Source organism: Gordionus sp. m RMFG-2023, chromosome 3, assembly GCF_954871325.1.
Source record: "Gordionus sp. m RMFG-2023 chromosome 3, tfGorSpeb1-WG-v2, whole genome shotgun sequence".
Taxonomy (NCBI): domain Eukaryota; kingdom Metazoa; phylum Nematomorpha; class Gordioida; order Chordodea; family Parachordodidae; genus Gordionus; species Gordionus sp. m RMFG-2023.
Window position 1 is genome coordinate 7282197 of NC_088777.1, and position 12169 is coordinate 7294365.

The window sequence follows — 12169 nt, forward strand, 5'->3', positions numbered from 1 at the left end:
CTTAACCCTATCCCAAAATACAAAATTAAATTTTTCGCTCAACAATCCCCTATACGTGTTCAATTCTTTGACGTTCCTTCAAAAATACAAAAAGTTATTTTGGTTCTCTTAATTTAAAACAAATAATTTCTGTTTCTATTCCTTGGAATAACCATAGAGTAAATTAAAGATTTTATAAATGTATCAATAAAACAAATATAGAATGGAATAATACATATTATAGATCTGCAAAGCCTAGCCTGCTAAAGATTTTTTCACAAGTTTTCCTGCACGATCCCTTAAATATTTTGCCAGGTCTGGCAAGTTCAATTTTACGAAACGTCAGGCCAGGCCCGTTAAAATTTTATAAAAAGATGATCGCGGCTAATAATACTTCAGTATCATATCAGACTTCACATCTCTATTTTAATATATCAATATTGCCATAAAATTATTTTATGTCTGTAAAATTCAAAAATTACAATTACTTGCAAAATCTATTTATTTCCCATAAAGGAGAAATTTTTTTCTATTTTCATAGTATACAATAAATAATTAAATATGATTAGAATCAATATAATATTAATATAATAAGAAGGATGCTATATTTTCAACTAAAAAAATATCATTGCGATGAAAAATATAAAAATATCACAATATTTTTTTTTTTAAAAATTATGAAAATTTTGATGACATGATTATGGTTTAATTTAAATAAATGTGTATTTTTAAAAATACTCATCACTATTACAAAGGAATTTTGTAGTATATATTGTAGTAATATATATATTATATTTTCAAATAACTAGGATCTAAGTTAGCTTTATTATTCCTGTGTGAGGTAAGTTAATAAATAAGGGTAAATCAGTTATTATAGGATGGAGATCTAAGGTTGTCTTGATTTCTTGGATCGGTCAATTGAGGTGTATCATCTAATAAAATGAAAGAGGAAAAAAAAAATTGTTTAAGAAAATATATTTCTGATTATTTGACTTAAATTCTATCAAATTTTCCTTTCATATATTTATAGTGGGTGTATAAGAAAAATGACAATTTTTAACATCTTTAATCTAAAATAAAAAGATTTTATTTCCCCTTTAATGATCTAGACCTATCAAATTAATTTATTAAATAACAATCTGACGAAGATAAATCCCTGGAAAATAAGCACCCACAAAATCATAAAATAAGATGTTCATTTAAAAAATTTATTTAAATTGAATTTCCATCCCATTCCTTAACTCATTGAAGTTATCTCGCGAATTTATGAATTAATGTAAAATTGAGTTAATTTTAGTAATGTATCTTGGAAAAGAGAATTTGATAACGTTCATTCCTAAATTCGGCGAGAAAATTCGTGGGCAAATTTCATTGAGAGAGGATGGGGTATTAAAATAAGTTATGAGCAAAACTAATGTTCATTTGTTAGATAAAAAAAAAAGATGAAGCCAAATTTACATTTTTTTTTCTCTAATAAAATGATTTCCATAGACATTAGTTTTTAATAAAATACTCAAACTCCATTTCATATTTCACTAAATTTAGTCCACATGATGCCTTTATAACATTCCTAATTTTCAAGTTAAACTAAGCCAAATAATCACATTGATTAATGCATATTATACCAATCCACATATTAGCCCCAAACATCCATTGGGTATATTATGAACGGGGGAAGAGGGGGAGTAGAATAAGATGACTATAACTTACGATGGGTAGACTTTTGAAGATTAGGGTTATAAAAATGGGGCTAAATAGGAGCCTGTTGCCACTAAATTATTTTTTCTCATGGCTGCCAATATCAGTTCTCTTCTAGTAGGTTTCGTTTCAAAAAAAAATATATAACCCTATCTATCCCATGTATAAACAAACTAAATCTAGTTCATGCCAAATCTAAACCTAGTTTCAGTAAATTCCATAAAATATGGATGTCACCATAAGGACTCAGACCAAAAAAGTTTTTTTTTTTTCAAAGACACAAAAATATTTTTCTATAATATGAAAACAAAGCAACATACAATCAAAAATATTTGTTTATAAATTTCGTTTATTTTTGAATATATATTATAAATTCAAAAAAAAATTTGTTTCTTGTAACTTTAAAATATATTATTTTATGCTTTTGTCACGTTGAATGTTACTCGACATTCCAAAAAAAATTAAAATCTTATTGATTACTGTAAATATTATTACTCTCTTCTCTATAATATTATTATAGCTACATATACCTATCGTTGACTTTTCTATAAAAAATTTTTAAAATATGTTTCATAATAAAATTTTTGCAACTGACGTTTTATACCATTTAATTATAATCTATATTAGCTGATGAAATTTTCAGTTAAGATGTTTTCATCCCTAATTTACCTCTATACCATTATGAAATATTATAACTATGCATTTCGTCTGTTAAAGGATTCCGGAAAGTTTCAATGATAATGGAAGTCATTTTTTTAAATGGGGAAACATTTAAATTTAACTTTATTATTTTTTTCCGATTGTAAAATTTAAAAATTTATTTAACTTGAATTATAAGCCGATCTATTTTTGGTTCTTAAATCATCATATGATGAATAGTCAGGTTTCCTTGCATTTTCAGATAGAGTAGTAGGCTTGGGTGATAACTTAGGTTGTTGAAATCGATTATCTGTTTATTAATCAAATTTTTTTTTCCCAATTAAGGCAATTATAAAATAAAAAAATTTAACTTGTTTAAACATCCTAATATAATAGATTTACTAATCTTGCAAACTTTCTTTGCCACGTAAATTATTTGAACAAATTATTTATTTTTTAAATGTAGAATAATATAATTTGTATAGAATTCAATAGATATATATTTATATGTATTACTATCGAGAGAAGGTCTTAAACTATCATCAAGTCCTTTGTAACTTTCGAATGCATCAAAATTAGATTTAGAGGAATAACCTTCCAAATTTCCCTTGTTAGCTGGAATAGATTGTGGCTTGCTCTCGTTAAACTTTGGAAAAACTGCGCTAAATAGTTTGAATCGCATTAAGTTTTATTAGTTAGCCAAATTTTTAAGATATAAAAACAAAACGGTAAAAAAAAATTGAAAATCCGGGTTCTGGTTAGCATTTATAGGTATCATTTTATTAATCGCGCTTCACGTTTAAAGATATTTCAAAAATGTAATATCACTATTTTTAGAATTATAGTGCTTTATTTACAAGTTAAGAAATATCTCTTTGGGGGAGGGGTTAAAGCTTAACTTTATCACATTCCACATCTTCAAATTTTTTTTTCCCTTTATGTCAATATGAAGTACTCCTTCTTTTGCATTTTAGCATAATAAATAAATGCCAAAAGAGCCAAAAAACAACAATTTTGAGGGCCCTTTTGACCGAACAACAAATCAGCTTCAAAATTTTATATTATAATTTTAAATTATTTGAAGATTATTGGTCATAATGAGGACCCCTTTTAAATGTTTTAGAAAATATTTATAATTATGTATGTTTTAAATTATATTTTTCATGTTAGTTTATACATAGTTCGAAAGTTAGTTTTAGTTTTAATTACTTGATATAATGTCAAAATAAATCATTTTTACAACATAAAAAAAAAATAGTACTTCAAATAAAAATTAGAGTTGTGTTGGCATTAAATATTGGATCGGCACGAATTAATTAAAAGTGTAGATCAATGAAAACAGCTGGGGATGCTATTTTGATTACCCATTATTATTAAAGTGTTTAAACGAGAGGCCTATTTATTCCTAGCCTGATCATCAATAATAAGGAAGCAAGTTATCAATTTAATTGTAGTTTTTAACATATATGGGTTACCAAAATGGCGGGACCAGCTGATTTGCATTCAACGACACTTTAAATGCATTATTATGAATTTCGTCAGTCTAGGTATTATTATATGTAATTGATCAGCACCAATATTTAACGTTTTAGTCAATATTTTTTTAACCGGTTTAATATTTTTATTGTTTTGGTTATTTTATGATTGTATATATTAGGGCTGCACCGATATTTAATATCGGATTGGATCGGCACTGATATTTAGTGTTTTCAAAAAATATAGGGTCGGGTTGGTCCTTTTTTAAAAAAGCGATCTGATATTTTTTTTATTGTTTTTAGTTATATTATAATTGTATATATAATCATATAATTGTTTTTTATTTTATAAATAATTTCATAATAATAAATTAATGAAAAGGAACTAATATGCAATTTATTTGTTGTAAATGCAATGTTTAAAAAAAATAGTTTAAAATTTTACATTATTTTTTGTTATATTATCTGCAAAAAGAAAACGATATTAAAACATCTAATGTGTTGCTGCTAATGGGCCTCATTAGTCAATTTTAACTCAAAATTTTGACCAGCATAATTATAATTACCCATGCTTATTGATTTTTCCATCAGAAAGATTTGGATTTCTATTGGCAAAATTTCAAGGCATATGCCCATAAACATTGCAAATATTTTGAATGAAAATATTAACTTATGAAAAATAAAAAAAATACACTTAATCATCCGTGAAAGTTAGTTGGTATTTAAAGTAGAAAATATTGATATTTATAAAACCTTGGTTCAAAGATAGATAGTAAATAAATAAATATTGGATTGGTAAAAAAAAATTAGTGGATCAGCATAGCCATAATAAAAATTAATAGTCAATTGAGGCCATATATATTCTTAATTATTGTTATGTAATATATGATTAATGATATATTCATTTCAATATGAATAAATCAATTAAAAATATAGCATATAATTTTACATTTCTTTCATCATTTCTTGGTAAGAACCAGGATTATTATATTGTCTCATTTTTTCAGCTAATGGACTGTTTGGTAGTTGCAATATCATTGATTTACATTTGCCCATGTAAGAAAATTTACCTATAACATATCCCATTACACCAGTTGCTAGTATTTTAGCCCAAGCAAGATTTTTGGAAAGATACCCTAAATAATTACAAATATATAGAACAAAAAAAAGAATAATTTTCTAAACCTGTTTTAACCGCATAACCAGTTGCTAACATTGCAAGTCCTGATAAAGGCAAACCTTCATTCAAATTATTTAAAAGATAATATTATTATAATATAAAACAAGGTACAAGTATACTTCGATTATAAAAAGCCTGTCTATTGCATTCTCTTAAAGTCCTAATTTCTTCTGGCGTTAAAACAGGAAATGGCTATATTATTAAATAAAATAGACGTCTACAATAATAATAATGGTTTAAACCGGAGCTATGGAGTATTGTTGTCTTTGATCATCTGGATGATTAGTTGTATTTCTTTCCATAATAATTAAATTCCGCAGAAAATAAATTGATTGAGTTTATGTGACGTTGATAGGTAGGCATATTATGTAATATTTCATGAATAAAAAAATTGCCTGATCTAGACCCGTAGCAGCTTGGGGGTGGAGGTTATTTTTGAGTTTGAACATTCCTTAATATACCTATTTAAATACAATATATTAGCTAAGACCTTATTATTTTTATAAAACAATTAAATTAAAAAATTATATATCAATTTTTCTAGCTAGAATTTCTGGTTGTGTTTTATTTTAAGTTATTTTGAATGTAAATTTTGACTTATCACATAAAGCATTTATATGCTCCAAACATAATTTTTTTCCCCTAATTTAACAAAAATATTTAGTCTCATATTTACTGCTAGGACACATACTGTACCTTCCTCTTGAGTGGATAAGATTTATATTATGAACTTTTCATAATAAATTTCTTTCAAAAGTCAGGACAATCTGATTATTTTTGTTGTACCTCAAAATATGGCTTAATAACTTCCAATGATATTTTATATATGAAATTACTTCTTTTAAGCAGAGTTGTACAAAAGATCTTCTTTGAAGATTTTTGAGCGAGATCTAGCTCAAAAATTTGAGCAAGATCTTTGAAGATCGTAAAATTTGAAGATCTTTTATTTATAAAAAAATTTGAGCAACGATCTTAAAAGATCTAGATCTTTGAATATCGTAAAATTTGAAGATCTTTTATTTTAAAAAAATTTTGTGTAACGATCTTCAAAAATCTTCATGATATTTATTTTTTTACCCCTTTATTAAAAGCCCAGATGTTTTTCAATTTTTATCAAGGCAGGAGGAGAGGTATAAAACATAAAAGAAATATTATATTAATAAAATTGAAAAACATCTGGGCTTTTAATAAAGGGGTAAAAAAATAAATATCATGAAGATCTTTGAAGATCGTTACACAAAATTTTTAAAAAATAATAGATCTTCAAATTTTACAAAATTTTTAAAAAATAAAAGATCTTCAAATTTTACGATCTTCAAAGATCTAGATCTTTTAAGATCGTTGCTCAAAATTTTTTATAAATAAAAGATCTTCAAATTTTGATCTTTGAAGATCTTTTTATTTTGAGCAAATGTACAACTCTGCTTGTAAGTGAATATTTTTGTGTTTACTATATGATCTGTGTCTACATGAGCGGGAGGAGTAGGAACAGTTTGCATCCTATTTTTTGAGGGGGGTATGGGGTAGGCTGCTTTAACGCGGGTAGGAAAAAAAAATTTTTTTTGTGGGGGGGGGGGGGGTTATCTAATAAATTTGGAGATCAAATAGGATAAAATTTATTGCTGTAAAAATTAATACTTTTATTATAGAATTATTATAATACAATTCATCGACCAAATCTATATATTGAAAACAATCATAATTTTGCTATTCTTTGCAATGTAATTTAAAAGGTTTCGATATTTCAGCAACCTCATAATGCCATAATAATTAATTCATTGTATAGAGGTTTTAATTGAATTTTTTATCTAAAAATAAATTCTTTATATTCACAAAATATCGATAGTTGGTAGTATAGATAGATTAATTTAAGTTATTCTTTTCTAAATTTTCTGAGAAGAGTATCAATAAATTAAGAGGGTGAAAATAATAATAAAAAGACACCGCCACCAAAGGCGGCGTTAATTTTTTAAGGGGGTAGGCAAAGGTTTTTGAAGGGGGTTTGCATCCAATGAAAAAACTGTCATGCATACACTGCAGTGACGAGGCGTCAAGTTTACTACTAGGGAAGCAATCAAAAAAATTTTTTATTTTATTTATTAGTCAAACCATAAAAAATTAAGATTTATAAATAAGCGGAATTCGTCTTTGTTTTTGAGTAAAATGATCAAGTACTGAATTATAAAAGTTATACTAGATTTTAAATTTTTCAACATTTTGGATATCACTTGATAGTCCAATAAAAGTAGTACTATTTTCTAAATGATGTTTTAATAGCAAATTTTCTTCCGTGAGCAAATAAATTAATTCAATATAATTTCCTCTATTTATTGAATTAGGTGATTCATCATCCCCACGGAATGCGAGCTGCTGAACTCCAAGAAAACATATAGAATTGATTAAAATTTTCAATATTTCTCTATTTGATTTAACTTTCGAATTATGCTGTTCGATTGATATTTTGCGCATCGAATCTATCATATTTTCAATACGAATTTCGCCAGATGTTTTTAATTGAATCATCGACTGCAAATGAGCTGTTGATTCTTCATGTCGTTTAACTGCCTTTGAAAAATTATTCATATCCGAAAATCCTCTATCATTCCAAACATATTTTTCCTTTGGGAATAATAAGCATGACCAACAATATAGAGAATTAGAAAATTCACATCCAGTGAGCCATTCATATTTATCGATAGAAAAATTACGAATGCAAGATTTTATTTCTTTTTTTAAATTTCTTAAAATTGGCTTTGGTCTTCCTTTTTCAATAATTAATTTTTTGGTATCAAAATTTCTTGAGCTAAATGATAATATTAATAAATTTTCAATAATATAATTACAATTATTAAACATTAATTTAAAGAAAAAAAAATTTTTTTTAAAAAAGTAAGAAAAAAAATTTAATATAAAAAATTTATTTTTCTTTTATAAAAGAATAAGCAATTTTTTATTTGCTTCCCCAATGCTTATTTTTTAATCGTAAAATTAAACAATATCATAACATGATTTTCTATTTATTTATTGAAAAAATAAGCAATATTAGACTTGCTGCCCTCTTGTATATTTTTTTAACGTAATAAAAAAATTACACCAAAAAAATATCGTATGAATCATGATTTATTAGTATATTTATTATAGGAAAATAAGCAATATTAAATTTGCTTCCATCATTTTTTAACATAGTAAATATAATAGTAAATTTTTTTACGTAGTAAAAATAATAGTAAATTTTTGAACTTAGTAAAAATAATAGTAAATTTTTTAACGTAAATTTTTTATCGTAAATTTTTTATCGTAGTAAAATATTATAAATCTTTTTAACGTTATAAAAAATATATTAATTATTTTAAGGAAGTAATTTTATTTTTTTTTAGCACAGTATAAAGATTATATTAAGTTTATCTAAGAATTTTGTAAAAAAAATTTCAAGGGAAGCTTCGTCCCTGATACACTGTATATGATGTGAATTAATTGATATTATGTTTAGAAGTGTGTAAGACCTGCTTAAAATTGTATAATTTTTTGTCATTAAATACACCATATATAACCTACCTTTAGTCATATTATAAAATATTATAATTTCCGGATTTCTTGTTCATTTGTAACAACATTTTTATTATGGTGGAAAGTTGATAGCATTATGACATCTTTTTCTTTTTTTGGATATGATAATAATGTAATTTTTTCATATCCAACTCAAATATATGAAAATTGATATTATATTTTAAATAAATTTTATTATATTTACTTTCAGAACATATGAAAATCATAATAAATGATAATAATTTGAATGAGATAATTGTAAATTAAAAAAAAAACACAAAGCCCAATCAGTCACAAAATGTTTATATCTTAAAAACTATTCAGCCAAAATATATGAAATTTGGAATATAGATTCTAAGATATAATATATTTGATGAAGCTCTTGAAAATTCCAGTTCATAATAATAAACCTTTTTTTATGTAATATCAATTCTAGCAATGGGGTCTCATATACCCCACCGGCGTATTGAAAGGTTAAGCAACACTACTAATTACATATTTAAATATATATAAAAAACAATTACAATTTAAAGGAACTACAAAATCTGCATTATACTCACATTAAATATGTAAATTCTTTGCAAAAATTTTTTTCAACTATCACAACAAATATGAAAGTAAAATAAATTTTCATCAAAACAAAAAAGAAAATAATGACCTTAATTCAGTTTACCCTCTCCCATTTATCAAAAAAAATACTAATAGTAACAATATAAACATTTTAAAAAAACAATTATTATATGATTATCGTATTATAATTTGGGGAAGGAACCTAGATAGGAATGGGTAGTGTTGTTAAACGGCTCATTTTGAGCCGATTTTTAAAAACGGCTAACTCAATATTTTGGCCTGGAAAATATAGCCTACGCCTTGAGATTTTGCTTAGACAGCGTCTACACGACAGGATTTTCATTGGATGCAAACCCCCTTCAAAAACTTTTGCCTACCCCCCTAAAAAATTATCGCCGCCTTCGGCGACGGTGTCTCTTTATTTTTATTTTAACCTTTATAATTATATTGATACTCTTTTCAGAGAATTTATAAAGATAACTTAAATTAATCTATCTCTACCAACTAATTTTCTGATTATAAAGAATTTATTTTTTAGATAATAAATTCAATCAAAACCTCCATTATTTACAAAGAATTAATTATTATGCCATTATGAGCTTGCTGATGATACCAGAAAGTTTTATTTGGAAAACAATGTGTATGATTGTTTGCAATATATAGATTTGGTCGATAATTGTGTTATAATAATTCTATAATAAAAGTATTAATTTTTACAGCAACAAATTTGTCCTATTTCATCTCAAAATTTAAAAGATAACCCCTCAAAAAATTTATCCTACCCCCATTAAAGATGCTTACCCCCTACCCCCTCAAAAAATAGGATGCAAACTGTTCCTACCCCTCCCGCGCTGCTAATAGATGTCCAAGCCTTTGTTCCTTCTACAAACAAAATCGTCAGGCTTGAGTTATATTATTCTGGATGAAATAGTGAGTTAGCCGTTTTTAAAAATCGGCTCAAAACGAGCCGTTTAACAACACTTGGAATGGGCATACTAATAATTTGTTTTTTAAAAAAGACGATCTGTGAATAATGTTGTTAAACGGCTCGATTTTTTAAAAACGGTTAACCTAATATTTTAGCAAAATAAATTAAGCAAGCCTCGAGATTAAGTTTAAAGATTTTCAAACCTTTCAGCCTTCTATGAGCAAAATCTAGGCTTATGAAATATATTTTTTGGCTAAAATACTGGGCTAGCCTTTTTTAAAATCGGGTTTTTTAACAACACTATCTGTGTATTTGGTATTTACCCACATAAGACAAAAATTTATCAGTGGCGTCGTAAGGGGGGGGGCGGAGGGGTTCGAGCCTCCTGAAAAATTTGAATAGCCCCCAAGTAAAAAATTTTTTTTTAATGACTCCTTAGTATTCCTTTGAACTAAAAATAAATTTTTAATTGCTCCCTGAACAATTTCTTTTATAATTCTATTGAGTAATATATAGCTTTAATTTTAGAAATTTTTATTAAATGAATACTATTTTAATTATTAAATTAGATTAATACATATAAATTATATTTTCACTATGTCAGCTTGCGATCAAATTCTGTGTTAAAAATATATCAATATCTCCAATTAAATATTAATTTAGCATTAACAGTTGAATCTTAATTGACTTATTATTTAGATCATTATATAACCCTAATTAAATTAATATAATCATTTATTGAAAATTAACAAATTTAATTGTAGTTAGCCGAGTTTAACATATTTAATCAACTATATTATTGATTTTTAAATTTAATTATCATGTCTCTTTCTAAAATTATTTTCAAGGTCCAAATCCAAATAAGTATAAGAAATTTATTTATAAAAAGTAAGTAGACATATAGATAATCCTCTATTATATATAATTATTTATAAAATATTAGGTAAAATGCCACTTTTGCAGACGTATTTGACAGTTATATAATATATTATATTACAGTTAATATTTTTAAAATTTTACTAATCAATGGTTTTGATCAGAGTTGTACATTTGCTCAAAATAAATATAGATCTTTGAAGATCGTAAAATTTGAAGATCTTTTATTTTTAAAAATTTTGTGTAACGATCTTCTAAGATCTTCATATTTATTTTTTTTACCCCTTTATTAAAAGCCCAGATGTTTTTCAATTTTATTAATTAATATTTCTTTTATGTTTTATACCTCTCCTCCTGCCTTGATGAAAATTGAAAAACATCTGGGCTTTTAATAAAGGGGTAAAAAATAAATATCAAGAAGATCTTTGAAGATCGTTACACAAAATTTTTAAAAAATAAAAGATCTTCAAATTTTACGATCTTCAAAGATCTTGCTCAAATTTTTGAGCTAGATCTCGCTTAAAAATCTTCAAAAAAGATCTTTTGTACAACTCTGGTTTTGATAATAAATATAAGTAACAATTTGCATTCACTATTTAACGCCTTAAAATATTATTGTAATTAAATATCTTATTATTCATCCCACAATGAATGTAATAAATTAGATATCTTTTCTTCTCTTTTTTTACGGGTTTTTAGGAAGCTTTTTTTTTCTTCTTTGAAAAACAGTTTCGAGTTAAATTTTTAATACGAATATATTTTAAATATTATTACAAACTACTATTATTTTAAGATATAATATACCAACTAGGTGCGACAATAATATATAAAATTGCAATTGCTCTCATGATATCACTCTGGTTCTTATTTTATAGTTACAAAATGTTTCATTTCTAGTGCTGTAAACATTTTTAAAAAAATCGAACGCGTTCGCGTTCAACGTTCATTGACAAAAATCGAACGCGTTCACGTTCAAATTCAAAAAAAAAGGAACGCGTTCAAGTTCATGAACGCGTTCATGCGTTCAAAATTTTATAAATTTTTTTTAAAATTTAATTTAATATAAATAAATGCCTTATATTTTTCAACACAATATATTAGCCATGATAAAAAAATAATAGTTTTATTTTGATAATATAATTATAAATACAATATAATAGAGCGATAAAAAAATAAATTTATAAATTTTTTTTCTTAAATACTAATATTAAAATGCCTTATTATAATTATCTATATATATATTATGTAATTATTTTTACTTAGAACAATTAAAATAAA

At 25.2% G+C, this 12169-nt stretch overlaps 1 protein-coding gene across 1 annotated transcript; it reads right to left on the reverse strand.

Annotated features, from left to right (window-relative positions):
* Positions 1-602: 602 nt before the first annotated feature.
* LOC135926544 (OCIA domain-containing protein 1-like) lies at positions 603-5324 on the reverse strand. Its single transcript, XM_065462457.1, has 7 exons — positions 5214-5324; positions 5091-5163; positions 4977-5030; positions 4741-4927; positions 2833-2978; positions 2504-2626; positions 603-911 (listed from the first exon to the last, which is right to left on the reverse strand). Exons 1-7 carry the CDS (start codon positions 5271-5273, stop codon positions 844-846), a joined length of 711 nt encoding a protein of 236 aa, XP_065318529.1. The 5' UTR covers positions 5274-5324; the 3' UTR covers positions 603-843.
* Between the last annotated feature and the right edge of the window lie 6845 nt (positions 5325-12169).